Source organism: Hemibagrus wyckioides, linkage group LG20, assembly GCF_019097595.1.
Source record: "Hemibagrus wyckioides isolate EC202008001 linkage group LG20, SWU_Hwy_1.0, whole genome shotgun sequence".
In the NCBI taxonomy this organism is placed as follows: Eukaryota; Metazoa; Chordata; class Actinopteri; order Siluriformes; family Bagridae; genus Hemibagrus; species Hemibagrus wyckioides.
Window position 1 is genome coordinate 5,972,576 of NC_080729.1, and position 16,311 is coordinate 5,988,886.

At 41.6% G+C, this 16,311-nt stretch overlaps 1 protein-coding gene across 1 annotated transcript; it reads right to left on the reverse strand.

Annotated features, from left to right (window-relative positions):
- Positions 1 to 1,092: 1,092 nt before the first annotated feature.
- Positions 1,093 to 9,632, reverse strand: trnau1apb (tRNA selenocysteine 1 associated protein 1b). Its single transcript, XM_058418214.1, has 9 exons — positions 9,452 to 9,632; positions 6,951 to 7,048; positions 6,768 to 6,867; positions 5,341 to 5,393; positions 5,083 to 5,214; positions 4,510 to 4,629; positions 3,610 to 3,847; positions 2,422 to 2,464; positions 1,093 to 1,382 (listed from the first exon to the last, which is right to left on the reverse strand). The coding sequence occupies exons 1-9, from the start codon at positions 9,485 to 9,487 to the stop codon at positions 1,255 to 1,257; spliced, it is 948 nt and encodes a 315-aa protein (XP_058274197.1). The 5' UTR covers positions 9,488 to 9,632; the 3' UTR covers positions 1,093 to 1,254.
- Positions 9,633 to 16,311: the final 6,679 nt, after the last annotated feature.

Genomic DNA, 16,311 nt, shown 5'->3' on the forward strand with positions numbered 1-16,311 from the left:
GGAATGGTCAAAAATTCCTCCTAAACCTTGTGGAAAGACTTCCCAGCAGAGTTGAAGCTGCAAAGGGCGGAGCCAACTCCGTATTACATCCATGTGCACGTAAAGGCAGATGTCCCAGTTTTGACCCGGTTCACAGTCTCAGCTCTAATTCATCCTAAAGGTGTTCTATCAGGTTGAGGTACGGACTCTGTGAAGTTCCTCCACACCAAACTCCCTCATCCATGTCTTTATGGAGCTTGCTTTGTGCACTGGTGTGCAGTCATGTTGGAACAGGAAGGGGTCATCCCCAAACTGTTCCCACAAAGTTGGGAGCATGAAATTGTCTTGGTATGAAGCTGAAGCATTAAGATCTGGAGGGGTGTCCCAAAACTTTTGACAATAGGACCAAATAAATGTATAAAACCAAAGAACTCAACGGCAATGATTGAGTGTACAACTGCATTTAAAAAGGAAGTCTCTGTGGGGGGTGTGGGAGTAAAATGCTGAAAAGGGATCAGATGAAGTTGCTCTTTGTCTGAGGGAAACTGTTCAGTTCGTCCTGTTCTGACGGCCTGATTAGTGCAAGACTTTCTGAACAAAATTAAATGCTCCTTAGCTTGCCAAAATGTCACAGGAAAGTATAGTTTACTCATAAAATCTCGATGTTGAAGTGCCTTGAAACATGCGTGATGATGTAATTTGCACTAAAACAGGGAGTCAGAGCCGGACAAATGAAGTGGTCCCACCCCCCTTTTTTTAAAATAGCAGCTTTTAGCTATTCTAGTTATATATATAGTTCACAGCCTGGACTACTGTGACTGAGTCTAGTTGGGGTGAAATGCTTCAGATTCTAGAGAGCATTTGATTGGACAGAAATGCAGTGTGACATCAGAATTGGTGATGCATACTGGAGTGTGAATATAAACAAAGGCTAACATTATCGATTGATTTCATGGCGATTTTAAGTACAATAAATTTAGAACCTTCTCAAATCTTTACACGTGTCCTCAGGTGTGAGCTACAGGATGTTAGTGTGTGTTATTTTACAAAATTTATTTTAAAGCAAGCGCAGTTCAATCTTTTTCAGCCGGGAAAACACTGAACTCTGCGTACTACTAAAAAGAAGAAATCTTTATTTAAATGATGCAGGAAATCAGACAGAAATACAAAGCAGCTTCCACATGAAATAGACCGAGTGTGTACGTTTGTTTTGAGTTGGGTAGAAAGGCGTGGACATTTACAGAAAGGAGATCTGGATGATCGGGACAAACTTCACTATGAGATTTCAGACGTGATGCAATCCAAAGGCTGCCAGTAGCAGTTCATGAGCGACTCATAGAGCTCCTCGCTGCGCTCCATGTACTGCTTGTTCAGTGTCTCCACGTCCATCGGGGGGTTCGGCTCTGGAGGAAAACACAGAAAGGTCAAAAAAAAAATAACCCAAACCTTTAACAAGCCACACTTGAGTCAAATCCTGTGTGTGCCAGTGCACTTAAAACATACTGCAAATAGCAAGGAGGCTACTGGAGAAAAATCTGATTGGATCAATTCCAAAATATAATCATCAGTTTATACAGTGGAACCTCAGCATACGAATTTAATCTGTTCTTTGTATTCGAAACTGATTTGCCCATCAGAAATAATGTAAATGCAGATAATCCGTTCCAGCCACCCAAAAATATGACCAATATGAAGCGTCTGGAAACTGTATGGCTGCTTACAAAGAACTGACCCAAGCCCAGCATTCCATGTCAAGGCTCCTCACAAGAAGTCATGCCACCAAGCTTGGGCTAAAAAACCAGAAAAGACCACCCACGCCACTGATGTCAACAACAAAAACGCCCGAAAAATCACCTAGCTTTTGAACGAATGCAAATTTCTTGCGAAAATTCGTAAAGGAGGGAATTCGTATGCCGAGGTTCCACTGTAAACCAATTCTTCTTGAGATATCGAGCCAACGATAATCTCAAACAGACGCAGATGGCAAAAAAAATCGTAAAAAGGAGTGCAAATAACACCTCTGCATGACAAGGAAGCGAATACAGAAAAACCGGTTCTGGACGTTTGACCCTGCTGTGACCGTGGACCTGTTTGGAAACTGCTGTCTGTTTTTATGAGGTACACGAAAGAAAAGATTTTGTTCCTGTCCGAGGAAAATTTGATCTATATCAAAAGAGAAAATCTGCATTTAATTAAGAGACTGGCCTCAGAAGCAACTGGACGTTTAGGGAGAGAGAGCAGAAATGTGATATTTGATCATGGTATTATTTTGTTGCTCAGTAATGAACCCAAAAGAAAATGGTCAGTGTGTAACTGCTTACAGCATTACAGATTCATGCTTGGATGAAACAGATGCTCAAACCTCTACTAAAGTGTATGTGCCACTTTCACAAATATCCATGCAATGGGGGTCAAGCAGGCAAAACAAAACGAATTAGTTACCTTCATTCTCCTCCTCAGCCTCTTCAGTGGCATCAGTGGATTGCTACAAAAAAAGAAAAAAGAGATATAAAGATCTAACTACATTCACATTTCTGGCATTTGGCAGACACCCTTATCCAGAGCGACTTGTATTTTCTCTCATCTGAGCAATTGAGGGTTAAGGGCCTTAGTCAGGGGCAGTTTGGTGGACCTGAGGGTTCACACTCACAAACTTCCCCTCAGTAGTCCAACACCTTAACCACTAAGCTACCACGTCCCACTAAAGCTGTGTTCTTTCAGGTTTCTGACCAGTATTGCACATCATGTGAAAAGCTTGCGGCTATCATGAAACTTGTGAATGCAGTGGGCTGGAGCTCTCCAGGGGGTGGAGTGGGATCTGATCCAATGTGTGTTCTACAATGAGGGATGCTTGCAGAGATGTGTGCCAAAACAGTAGCTAGGTGGTGATTATTACCTAGAGATCTTGGGGGCATTTAGTTTCCTCTTAGGCCTAAAGACATGTTTGGTGCAGTTCTTTAACTAAATCAGCACCCGCCTCTCTAGCCCAGGTGTCTAACTGCCAGACGACATCAACAATATGTCTTCATTCAGTGTTTAAGCAGCATATGTCCATAAAGCAGTAAAGACAATCTGCTTTTAGTGTACTGTGCTTTCTGAGGCACGGTATGGCAGACAGCCCAAAACCTCTACTCTACTTTAATACTCTCAGTACGGTCTTCACTCTGCAACACTGTGAAATCCTTTGCGACTGCTGTGTTAGTGCTGTGGGCTGCACGCCAGCATCCGGTCCGATCTGGGCCTGTAACAGACTGTAATGGAGCCTGAGAGCGGTCCAGTAGGCTGGTAGGGGCAAATTTGGCATGGTGCTGAAGCCGGAGTTGAGCATCGCAGTTCAGGACTCCTTGATGAGACGATTTAGGTCCAGTAGGACATGTTTTAGATTCCCTGCAACTCTGACTGGTAGTCACAAGCTGTACGATTGCACCAAGAGGCACTTGAGTTTTGACATGTATAAGGTAATAAGTAGAAAAGGGAGAGACGACCTTTTACAGGTATTTAAACTGAGCGAACAGTGATGGTGTCCAGGTCCAGGATGCTCAGCTGAGGTGAAACTGAACTGCAGTTACATGTCATCATCTATATTTACTGAAATGGCTTCACACATACATGCAAAAAATAGCTGCTTACCTCTGTGGTTGTCTGCATGTCAGGGGGCACAGGGGGCATTCCCATTGGCGGAGGGGGTCCCATCATCCCGTGAGGAACAGGAGGAGGCATTGCATACGGATTATAACCGTAGTTGTAGCTGTTGTATTGATCGTAACCCCAGTGTTGGTAGTAGTTGTTGTAGGGCTGCTGATAGTACTGCTGCTGGTAACTGCTGTTATAGTTCTGAGTCTGGTTGTGGTAGTTGTTTGATTTGTTGCTGAAACGGAAATAGAAGACGGGTTTTTACTAAAAGGCTTGGTAGCATTCACATTCCCAGGTACTGCCAGACAGACTTATAGAAATGCTCTACTCCTCATACTAGACCAAACAGACCAGTTTAGCTTTTACATGTGTATGTTCACCGATCAGGCGTAACATTATGACCACTGACGTGAAAAACACTGATTATCTCATCATGGCACCTGTTAGTTGGTGGGATATATTAGGCAGCAATATGGGCAAGTGTAATGATGAGCGAGTTTGACAAGGGCCAAATTGTGATGGCTAGACGACTGGATCAGAGCATCTCCTGTGGGGTGTTCCCGGTCTGCAGTGGTCAGTATCTGTCAAAAGTATCCTTTAAGTCACGTAAGGTGGGGCTCAGAGACCAAGGATCTGCTGCTAAGATCTTGGTGCCAGATACCACAGCACACCTTCAGGGATTTAGTGGAGGCCATGCCTCGACGGGTCAGGGCTGTCTTGGCAGCAAAACCGGGACCAACACAATATTAGGCAGGTGGTCAGTGTATACTCTTTATTGTAGGAACACTGAGCCACCACAGGTTCACATCTACCTGTCTGTTTCAACATGATGCATCAAGCTAGATTTTTAGAAAACGATCACTGCAGTCGTTCATACAAACTTCAGACCATCTTTACCTTTTGTTGACCGCGATACTGATTCTGATGGCTTTGCCTCCCAGACCGGTAGCATTCTGAAACTCCTCCAGGGCTTTCTTCTGCTCGCTTTCGTCACCGAACTTCACGAACCCGTAGCCCCTGTGTCATTGAGAACAAGACTGAAGTCTTAGTATTTCATGCGAGGGAAAAAGTTTCAACACTTTGCACCATGCAGCAATATTTACATATGTCAAAGTTTTCAAAGAATGGTAAATAAAAACAATTTGAAATTAATTTGACGGTAGAACTTTTCTTTTACTTTTAACATGAAGTAGCATCACTTCATTTGTGAGCTGCTCTTGCTTACCCTATATGGGAAAAACGATAGTTTTAGCAGATGTAACAAAGGCAAAGCACATCCATTTTATAGTGTGGCCCCTTTTTTTGGGAAAGCAGGATAGATATTATGCACAAAACAAAACAAAACAACTGGCTCATAAAAATCACAACAGTCCTGGCAACAAGATTCTCTTCAACTGCATATTGATTGGAAAAAAAATAAATAAAATAAAGTGTGAGGCAGTCAGGAATGGACGGGAAATGTATTCGTACTTTGAATTTCCGTAGGGATCAGTGACAACTTTGCCTCCTTTGCACGAAGGGTATTTTTTCAGAAAGAACTGATATAGTTGATAATCGTCGACTTCTGGAGTCAGATCTCCGACAAAGACTGAAAACTCCGGCCTGGGAAAGAAACCGGCGAGAACAGATTTAGGAAGGTGAGGGTTTTCATTAATAACCATTTAGACGGTAAAGGCAGCTGTGTAATGCAGAGAGGAGTAAGACTGAAACATCAGGCACATGACTCACCCAGGCTCAGGCCTTTTCCCATATGTTGCATAGTTCAGCTTGAACTTTCTGGGCTGTAAAATAATAAAGATGAAATAATAATAATAATACAATCTTTAAAATGTAGAAAATAAACTTTTCCTGAAGGAAGGACCTATTTCTCTGAATTAGTGGAGAAAGTTAACAGACATATGATTACATACCTCCATGACTCAGTACAGGCTGACCAGTTTATTCACCAGCGTCAAACAAAGTCATTATATAAACAGCCTCAACCACCTTGATTCGGAAAGAAATTGAGCTCTGAGACGTGAGCACTAATCATACATGGAATTGCATTTGGATACGCCGCCAGTTAAAAGTTTGGATACATCTGATTAAAAGCGACTTTCAGATCCTACAGTAGGAAGGGAGGGTGCTGGTTATATTGAAGTCTGACCCGGTGACGTCTTTTTCCACCGGAGCGCCGTTTCTTCACTTAATCCCATCACAATCCCATTTTACAGTAACAGCTATGAGCTGAATCTCCTTCCTCTGAGTCACTTCCCAAATAAAATGCTTTAAATTCCTTTGAAACTTGACCAGAAGCGTGGTTTTATTTTATTTTTTGGTTGGGGGTTAAAACTAATGCACAAGCAGTGCACCAATTCCTCATGAAGCTGCTCAGAATATCAAGAGTGCAGAAGGTGCACTCAAGTCATGTCGGGAAGATCGTATTTACGAGTTGAACGCACCTGAACCGCAAAGTCGGAATTACAGGTGGGATTTTTCTTTGAGCTTGTCAGTAAGTAAGCATGGTGGAATCAGTGGGTTATTTGCATTGATTGTGTTTGGTATATGAGGCAACTTATAGAAACTGGTTAACTTTCGAGCATCTATAGGAGAGGAATGGTTTGATTACACTATAATATGTTTCGAATAATAAGATTTACACTGGTTTTGTAAACTGATTAACGCGACACACATTCCTTTGTTCATTTTCTAAAAGTAGAGTAAAAAAAAAAAAAATTGACGTATAGCTCCATCTTCTCCAACCAAAGTGACTGATGACGTAATTACGACTTCCCAATTCGTAAATACAAACTTCCCAGGAGAACTTCACTGAGGCTAGCCTAAAAATATCTACACAAAGTTTTTACTTTTCTTACACCTTTTGGTCACTGTACTATTCTCATTTTTCTACTGATCTGTTTGCACTATAATTATAAAATGTGTAAGAGAGTCAAATAAATAAAAGTACGTTTTAAAAGGTAGGTGTGTCCAAACTTTTGACTGACCGTCTGTCGTTTAAGGTGGGGGCCATGATTTAATTAAAAGAACCTATACTCTACAATAAATTCATATTAAAACAGACAAAAGGTGAAACAATATTCAACAGTAATAATAATAATAATAATAAAAATAATAAATACAGTAAGATCATTAGTATAGCGTTAACGGTCACTTACAGGATTTGAACCTGGAACGAGCTTGCCATTGAGCCTCTGGACACACCGGTCAACACTGGCTTCATCTGCCAATTCCACAAAACAATATCCTGCAGAGCCGCTGAGGGGAAACATGAAAAAGATTTAAAAAACCAAAGTAAAAAGGCTGACACAGATTTGTTAACGGAGTTCAAACTCTCTTACCCTGTTACCCGATGGGTTATGATTTTAACCCCGTAGGCCGTCTCCCCCATGGTGCTGAAAGCTTGCTTGATGAAATTTTCGTCCATGTATGGGTCTAACTGTAAGACACAAAAGAAAGGCGTTTTATTTAAAATGACGTTAACTGTAATAATATAGCTTAAAAAATAAATTAATGTTTAGGGTCATTGTTTGCATTGGGACTCATTTTTCCTGAGATTACAACTTCCAGTACATAAATCTTGACATCCAGAAACTGCCTGCACACTCTGGCCACATGAGGAAGGGCAAAGTCATGCACCAGGGCCCACTGCACCAACCTAAGGTCTGACAACAGTTCTGAGGATTTCATCCCAGTACCCAGCAGCAGTAAGGGTACCACCGCCTAGCATGAGGAGGTCTTTGTGACCCTCCAAAGATATTCCTCCCCAGATCATCACTGACCCACCGCCATGGATGATGTTGCAGGCAGGAGAACATCCCCCATGGCATCTCCAGACTCATGTGCTCAGTTTAAACCTGCTCTCATCCATGTAAAGAACAAGGCAGCGAGATCTGATGTCTGGCAAAAGCCAATCGAGCTGTACGACGCTGGGCTGTGAGCACAGGTCCCACTAGAAGATTGTTGCCCTTCTACAGCCTTGACCAGCTCTCCTCATGTGCCTGAAACTGTTCTTGGGGAAACACCAAGCCTCTTTGCAACAGCTTGTATGGATGCACCATCTTGAAGGACCTGGACTTCCTGTGCAACTTGTGCTGTAGGTGCTACCAAATGCTACAAGTATTGACAGGGATGCTAACAAAATTAGGTGGGGGGGGGGCAGAGGTGAATATAATGCGGGAATTTTCTAGACTTTTTCGAAAAATACCAGTAATAAAACTGATGTCCATGAGCTATAAGCAGATGCAGTAGCTGGTGTCCAAGAAAGCATCAGCGCCATTAGAATCAACTAGAAATTCCCAGTAGGTTTTAAGCCTGCATGCATAGTCTTAAACTTCCTAAAAACATCTGAATGGAGCCCATATTTTACAGATTTAGACAGAGAGCTTCCACGAATTAGTACAACAAATCCAACATGACAATGACATGTAGTAAGTACAAGGCATTGATGCAGCCATCTTTCTTGGAAATTGGTTTTATTATATATATATATATATATATATATATATATATATATATATATATATATATATATATATATATATATATATATATATATATATATACACACACACAAACTGTATTGCCAAAAGTTTTGGGACACCCCTCCAAATCATTGAATTCAGGTGTTGTTTTCCAGGGGTTGGGCTCGGACCCTTAGCTCCAGTGAATAGAAGTCAATGCTTCAGCATACCAAGACATTTTGGACAATTTCATGCTCCCAACTTTTGGGGATGACCCCTTCCTGTTCCAGCATGACTGCACAAAGCAAGGTCCATAAAGACATGGATGAGGGAGTTTGGTGTGGAGAAACTTTACAGAGTCCTGATCTTAACCCAATAGAACACCTTTGGGATGAATTAGAGCGGAGACTGCGAGCCAGGACGTCTGCCTTTACATGCACATGAATGTAATATGGAGTTGCCCCGCCCTTTGCAGCTATAACAGCTTCAACTCTTCTGGGAAGGCTGTCCACAAGGTTTAGGAGTGTGTTTATGGGAATTTTTGACCATTCCTCTAGAAGCACATTTGTGAGGTCAGACACTGATGTTGGACGAGAAGGTCTGGCTCTCAGTCTCCGCTCTAATTCATCCCAAATGTGTTCTGTCAGGTTGAGGTCAGGACTCTGAAGTTCCTCCACGCCAAACTTGATCATCCATGTCTTTGTGGACCTTGCTTTGTGCACTGGTGTGGAACAGGAAGGGGTCATCTCAAAACTGTTCCCACAAAGCTGGGAGCATCAAGTTGTCCACAATGTCTTTATATGCTGAAGCTTTAAGAGTTCCTTTCACTGGAACTAATGGGCCGAGCCCAACTCCTGAAAAACAACACCTCAATGATTTGGAGGGGTGTCCCAAAACGTCTGGCGATATAGTGCATTTTATGTCAATTTAGCAACAAGATTTTGCTCACTGGTACAACCTACAAAATCAAAGGTCTTAGATTAAATTCTTCAAAAATCTTAGATTAAATAACTATGATTAGGATCACGGTGCGTGCAAATGTTGAAATGCTAAACAAATAGCACGCTCATATTGGGACAAACATGGCTGCTCCGAGTCACCTGGGCTAACGTTAGCTAAACAAGCCAACGGAAGCTAATTAACAGATCGATAATAATGCGAAACAGCACACTTTCGTATATATTTTCAACAGGAATCGTCAGTGAGATATCTAAACAACGGTTATGCAACACAGCAGCTCTAAATGATAGTTTTAAATGCTCTTAGGCTAGGTTTTAACACCTCAGTAGCTAGCCCCGTTGAGACAGCTGGTTAGCTTAAGTCGGCTAGTTTACCAGCACATGTTGCAGACGCGTAGAAGAAGCCGTGTTAATACTTACATCGCCCATCCACAGACTTGTCATTCTGTTGAACATCTTGGCTGCTTGAATGTTTCCACTATAAGAAGAAATGGAGATTAAAGAAGCTATAGGGAAGGGGAAAACAATCTAGCCGAAACCTGGCTGTCCCTATAGCGCTAGCTCTCCTTCTTCTCTCCTTATTTCCGGTTCCTGGTGGACCGCTGTTTCGGAGCCATGGCGCCGCCTGCAGCATGAATGTTATCAATCACATTCCCGAGGTATTTATACATAAATGCACATTTATATTTGTATTTATGTATAAACATAATATAATAGTAATAAAAACACAATTGAGAACATGTCGCAAACCATAGTGTATTCAAGCTGTCACTCAGGTTGTCACATTCGAGCATAACATTATGACTACCCGCCTAATATTGTGTTGGTCCTTTTGCTGCCAAAACACAATGCACTGTGTGTTCTAACACCTTTCTATCAGAACCAGCATTAACTTCTTCAGCAACAGTAGCTCGTCTGTTGGATCGGATCACAAGGGCCAGCCTTCGCTCCCCACGTGCATCAATGAGCCTTGGACCCTGTCGCCGGTTCACCACTGTTTAGATTAGATTAGATTAGATTAGATTCAACTTTATTGTCACTGCACATGTGGGTACAAGGCAACGAAATACAGTTAGCATCTAACCAGAAGTGCATTTCGCAGTGCAAATAATTAGCATATATAATAAGTATATACAATAAATAATTTGCACATATAAACAATATACAAAAATATATAAATAATTTGCATATATAACAGTATATAAACAGTATACAGTGGGAGGTACATGCAATGAGTGCAAATGAGCAAATGATTATAGGTGGTGCAATAAAGAAGGTATTGTATACCATGATAATAATTAAATATGTAAACAGTATACAGAGGAGTTATGTACAATGAGTGCAATGATTTAGATGTGTGCAATGAGGAAGATATCGTATACCATGATAAATAATTTGTACATGTAAACTGTACACAGAAAGGGTTATATACAGAAAAGGTTATATACACTGATAATAATGTGCGCTGAAAACTGTAGCGCTTCCCAGAAGGCAGGAGGGCAAAGAGTCTATTTCACTGTTTCGTCCACTTTTGATAGATACTGACCACTGCAGACCGGGAACACCCCACAAGAGCTGCAGTTTTGGAGATGCTCCGATCCAGTTGTCTAGCCATCACAATTGACAATGGCTCTTTGTCAAACTCGCACAAATCCTTACGCTTGTCCATTTTTCCTGCTTCTAACACATCAACTTTCAGGACAAAATGTTTACTTGCTGCTTAATATATCCCACCCACTAACAGGTGCCATGATGAGGAGATCATCAGTGTTATTCACTTCACCAGTCATAATGTTATGCCTGATCGGTGTACATACTTTACAGCATTGTGCCCTCCTAAGACAATTTTTAATATCTCATCGTCTGTAAATTTGGTGTTTTTTTTTTTTGACCTATACTTGTACGACAATGTGCTCCACTGAAAAGCAAAATCTTCTATACACTATATGGTCAAAAGCCTGTGGACTATTGAGTTTAGGTGTTTCAGACACACTCATTGCAAAGGAGGTGCATAAAATTCAGATGAAATTCTAGCAGTAAAATGCATAGTACTGTTTAGTAACTTTTAACAAGGCATTGTCACTGGGTGACCCCTTTACCCTTCATCATCATTTTATGAAATTTCTGCTCTGCTAGATCTGCCCTGCTCATCTGTAAGTGCAGTAATTGTGAAATGGAAGCATCCAGGAGCAATGCAGCTCAGCCATGAAGCAGAAGACCATGGAGACTCAGAGCACATAGTGTGTAAAAATCACTTATCCTCTGTTGCATGACTCACTCCAGTGACTCACTGCTCAATAGAGTTAAGTCACTGGATGCAAAACCAGCAGAAGACCTGAGCATTATGAAATGGTTTTTCAAGATCAAGCAGCACACACAAGCCAAAGAATCATCTGGAGAGATGTAAAGCAGACCATCAATGGACTCTCGCGCAGTGGAAATGCGCTCACAATGAATCACACTTCTCGGTCTGTCTGATTTCGCGAACGCTAGGTAATTGATACACATGTTGAACACTATTTCCCGGAATGCATAGCACCAACAGTCAACTTTAGTGGAGAAGGGATGGTGGGGTTAAGCTTAATAGCTCCAGTGATGCATGTTGTTGCATTTTATTTATTTATATATATATATATATATATGCTTCCAGTTTTGTGGCAGGAGCTTGAGGAAGGTTCCAGCATGACTGTATCCCTGTGCAAAATGCGTGGTCTATAAAGACATCGCTTGAACTCCAGTGACCTCCAAAGAGCCCTGACCTTAACCACACTGAACGCCTTTGCGATGAATATCTTTGGGAAGGTCACTTATGCACCAGGCCTTCTTGTCCATAGTTCCTTATCTACAGACTGCTCTTTACAGGATGATACCAGGAGAGCAGGAGCAGTATGTGTGGACTGGTACACTAGAATGGCGGGCCATTTTTTAACAAGGAGATCTAAAAAGTTTGGGCCAAACTTTTTAGATCTGGTGAGGAGACTGTGTCCGACTGTTAAACCTAGGACTTGGAGTGAACGCTCTGTGAAAGCCATGGGACAGTGGACAACTCTTTCCATCTAATTCAGCTTTACAAGGGATCATAGGAGTATGCCAATCCAAGACTAGGCTAGTGTATGATCACATGCAATTTGTCATGAGAGCCAGGATATGGACTGGTCTCTGAATGCAGTGAGAGTTGGATCTACTTTATTGGTTTCAAGTCAAAACTCATGGACACAACAAGATGCAGTCAAAGTTAAAGAGAGCTCCAGTATGGATGGCAGGGCTAGGGGTAAAATCCCAAATATTTGCCCTGAGGTCACGGTTCTCTCCCTGTAATGAATGGGATGCTCCCTTCAAAATGATAGAAGAGACCTATCCTCTATACGTGGATAGTAAAGTACCTTGGGATCATTAATCATGAATCGAGTGTGAGATTGACGAACGGATCGGGTCAGTGGCAGTAGGGCAGTTTCTGGATAAAGCTTTGTGTGCACAGGTCAATCTATATCCCTGTCCTCACCTATGGACACACGCTGTGTAAAGAAAGTATCACTTAGATATTAGAGCAGCAGAAATGGGGCTCCAAAAAAAACAATTTTAGCCAAGGAAAATATTTCCGGCAGGGAAGTCCCCCACGACCAAGGGAAGTTCCCCAGGCTAACCAGAGTTTACAAATGTAGGTGGTAGTATGTTATTCATCTGCCAGCAACATTCCATGGTTCGACAAGATAGTGTTCCTTATGAACTGGGCATAAAATCATAGTTTCATATGAATGGCACATATATTGTAATAATCCAAAAAAAAAAAAACCTCACTAAACTTCACAGATGTTAGTGTAGCGTAGTGTGGAGGTACAGGGCATCATCATAAACAGGGTAAGACATTAACACACTCATATCAGGTGGCATATCTCAGTATATAGATGCCATGACATCATCTGCACCTACTAGAACATAGATGAATCAGGGGGGCACAACAGGGACAGATCACTGTGATAGATTTCCACTGTTTTAGCCGTTTAGATCAGGGGTGGCGTATCTTATCAGTGTGGGTGCAAGTGTTCATTCCAGTCAATCAGAAGCCACACCTGTTTCCTCCTGTTTAATCAGTAGATCTTGGCTTTCCGTAGACGGTGTGGCTTCTGCTTGGTTAGACTGATAACAGACGCTGAGCTCTGGTTTAGGCTGATAAGTGTACAGCAAGATTGATGTGGTTTGTTCTTACAAAACATGTATTCATTTTTTTTTTTTTTTTAAATAAATACAATAACCTTAACATAGACTATGTTGCCAAAAGTTTTGGAACACCCCTCTAAATCATTGCATTCAGGGGTTCGGCTCAGCCCCTTAGTTCCAGTGAAAGGAACTCAATGCTTCAGCTTCATACCAAGACATTTTGGACAATTTCATGCTCCCAGGTTTGTGGGAACAGTTTTGGGGTGACCCCTTCCTGTTCCAGCATGACTGTGCAGCAATGCATGAAGCAAGGTCCATAAAGACATGGATGAGTGAGTTTGGTGTGGAGGAACTTTACTGGCCTCAACCAGATAGAACACCTTTGGGATCAATTAGAGCGGAGACTGCGAGCCAGGCCAAAACCGAGTCGTCTGCTTTTACATTGACATGAATGTAATATGGAGTTGCCCCGCCCTTTGCAGCTATAACAGCTTCAACTCTTCTAGGAAGGCTTTCCACAAGGTTTAGGAGTGTGTTCATGGGAATTTTTGACCATTCCTCTAGAAGCACATTTGTGAGGTCAGGCATTGATGTTGGATGAGAAGGTCTGGCTCTCAGTCTTGGTATGCTAAATCATTAAGAATTCCTTTCACTGGAACTAAAGGGCTAAGTCTAACCCCGGGAAAACAACGCCTGATTTCAATGATTTGGACGGGTGTCCCAAAACTTTTAGCAACAGAGTGTATGTTAAACAACTGAGACTTCAATAGTAAAAATGACAGAATCAGCACACTTGTTCTGAGGATGTTCACCCAGGACACTTACTTTGTTTTGGTCATATCTTTGAGTTGTCTATTTGCTAGACTTTATGAAACATATCTCAAACAAATTACAGCTGAAATAATGGCAGATTTGTTTGTCCAGATCAAATAGAGGAAGAAATGATGGCATCCCTCAATGTTGAGGCGGGAGAAAATCTGAAATTTACTGAATGTAAACAGTCCAGGTCTCGATCTGATAAAAAATAATGGTAAAATATGGTGGTATGGTGGTATATATATGGTGGTAAAAAATGGTCAAAAGGTTCCATCCTGTAAAGCTGATCTGCTATTCAAGAAAATTTACTAGAATCATTTTTTACACAGAATTCAGGCTTGAGGAACAAAAAAAGTACGAATTGTGAATTTAATATTTTTGATTATTCCATAATTCTTATCCTCTACTTGCCCAGGAAAACAAAACTATGCCATTATTTCAAATACTTTCATTTGTATGATGTATATTTTACGAAGTTAGAATGTTTAAACAAAATAAATTATCATATCTTTATCTTTTTATATTTTTTTGTCCTCAGAGATTTCATCACTTTTGCCAGGGGTTATATTAGGTTTCTGTTCGGAACGTGAATGGATTTGATTAGTTCTTTTAAAACAACTGCACTCACTACATAGGTTGAGTGATTTAAAGAAATATTCAATCAAGAATTTGTAATTCTAAACTAACAACTTCTTCCGGCTTTTCCCTTCAGGGGTCTCCACAGCGAATCATCTCTCTCCACCTATCCCCATCTTCTGCATCCTCAACACTTACACCCACTCGTTTCACATCCTCATTTATTACATCCATATACCTCCTCTTTGGCCTTCCTCTTTTCCTCCTGTCTGGTAGCTCCATGTCCAACATTCTCCTACCAATATACTCACTCTCCCTCCTCTGGACATGTCCAAACCATCTTAACCTGGCCTCTCTAACTTTGTCCCCCAAACGTCCAACATGAGCTGTCCCTCTGATGTACTCGTTCCTAATCCTGTCCAACCGTGTCACTAAAAGAGAACCTCAACATCTTTAGCTCTGCTACCTCCAGCTCTCACTCCTGTCTCTGTCTCAGTGATACTGTCTCTAAACCATACAGCATGGCCGGTCTCACCACGGTCCTGTACACCTTCCCCTTGATATTTTTCTATCACACAGAACTCCTGACACCTTTCTCCACCCATTCCAACCTGCCTGCACTCGCTTCTTTCCCACACTCTCCATTACTCTGGATTGTTGACCCCAAGTACTTAAACTCCTGTACCTTCTTCACCTCTTCACCCTGTAATCTTACTGTTCCACTTCCCTCCCTTTCCTTCACACATACACACATGTACTCAGTCTTACTACGACTGACTTTCATTCCTCTTCTCTCCAGCTCAAACCTCCACCTCTCCAGGTTTTCCTCCACCTGCTCCCTGCTCTCACTACAGATCCCAGTGTCATCTGCAAACATCATTGTCCAAGGAGACTCCTGTCTGACCTCCTCTGACAACTGGTCCATCACCATAGCAAACAGGAAGGGGCTCAGAATTTTTCCTCTACCTTCAACTATTTGGATCACCACAAACCTCTCTGTGAGTCATGGCGAGTAGACCGCTCTCTTCGGCTAGAAGCAATCTCGTCAGCACTGATACAAACCTGCTATTGATTATAAAGCATGTGACTCATCTAAAAAATAATGATTCAGAAAGATTACAACAGGTTGGGGATGTGATAAAACTGTGATTAACAACTTGGCCCAAGCATCAGAGAATTTCCAACAAGGTTTTGCACTGACCACAATTTACACCACATGTTGCCCAAAACATTACCCCCACACAAACTCATCAGCCTTCTGCCATCTGGAAAAAAGGCGAGACACACATCTGTAGTCCCACTGCAATTTGTGCACCTGACCTTTTAATGCCGATACAAATCAATCTGCTTCTAACAGTTTAACGTTTACAACCGCAGCATCTTTACTTCACTCTACTACAGAACTGTATACTGGTTACGGTTGAATTGACTATAAAAGCTTCTTGACTTGACCCACCAATCATTGTGAAAAATCCAACCGATTGGAAGGCACCACAAATTTGCATAAACACTGTACTTTGAATCTATAGAATCATATAAAACAGATCCTAAGAATCACACTATAGTATAAATGGTAACAAAAAGAGATGCATCAATACAGTTCTGGCGTGAAACAGCATCAAACAGATCCATTGCTGTACACCGATCAGCCATAACATTATGACCACCATTAGTCCCCCTGTGTTGCTGCTAAAACAGCCCTGACCTGTCGAGGCATGGATTTCAATAGA

What these genes read in the sequence shown, in the direction of transcription:
- trnau1apb (XM_058418214.1), bottom strand. Translation starts at nt 9,487, where the DNA reads ATGTTCAACAGAATGACAAGTCTGTGGATGGGCGAT. An exon ending in CAAGTCTGTGGATGGGCGAT is followed by an intron (nt 7,049 to 9,451) that starts GTAAGTATTAAC and finishes TGTGTCTTACAG; the next exon opens with TTAGACCCATACATGGACGA. An exon ending in TCGTTCCAGGTTCAAATCCT is followed by an intron (nt 5,394 to 6,767) that starts GTAAGTGACCGT and finishes ATTATTTTACAG; the next exon opens with CCCAGAAAGTTCAAGCTGAA.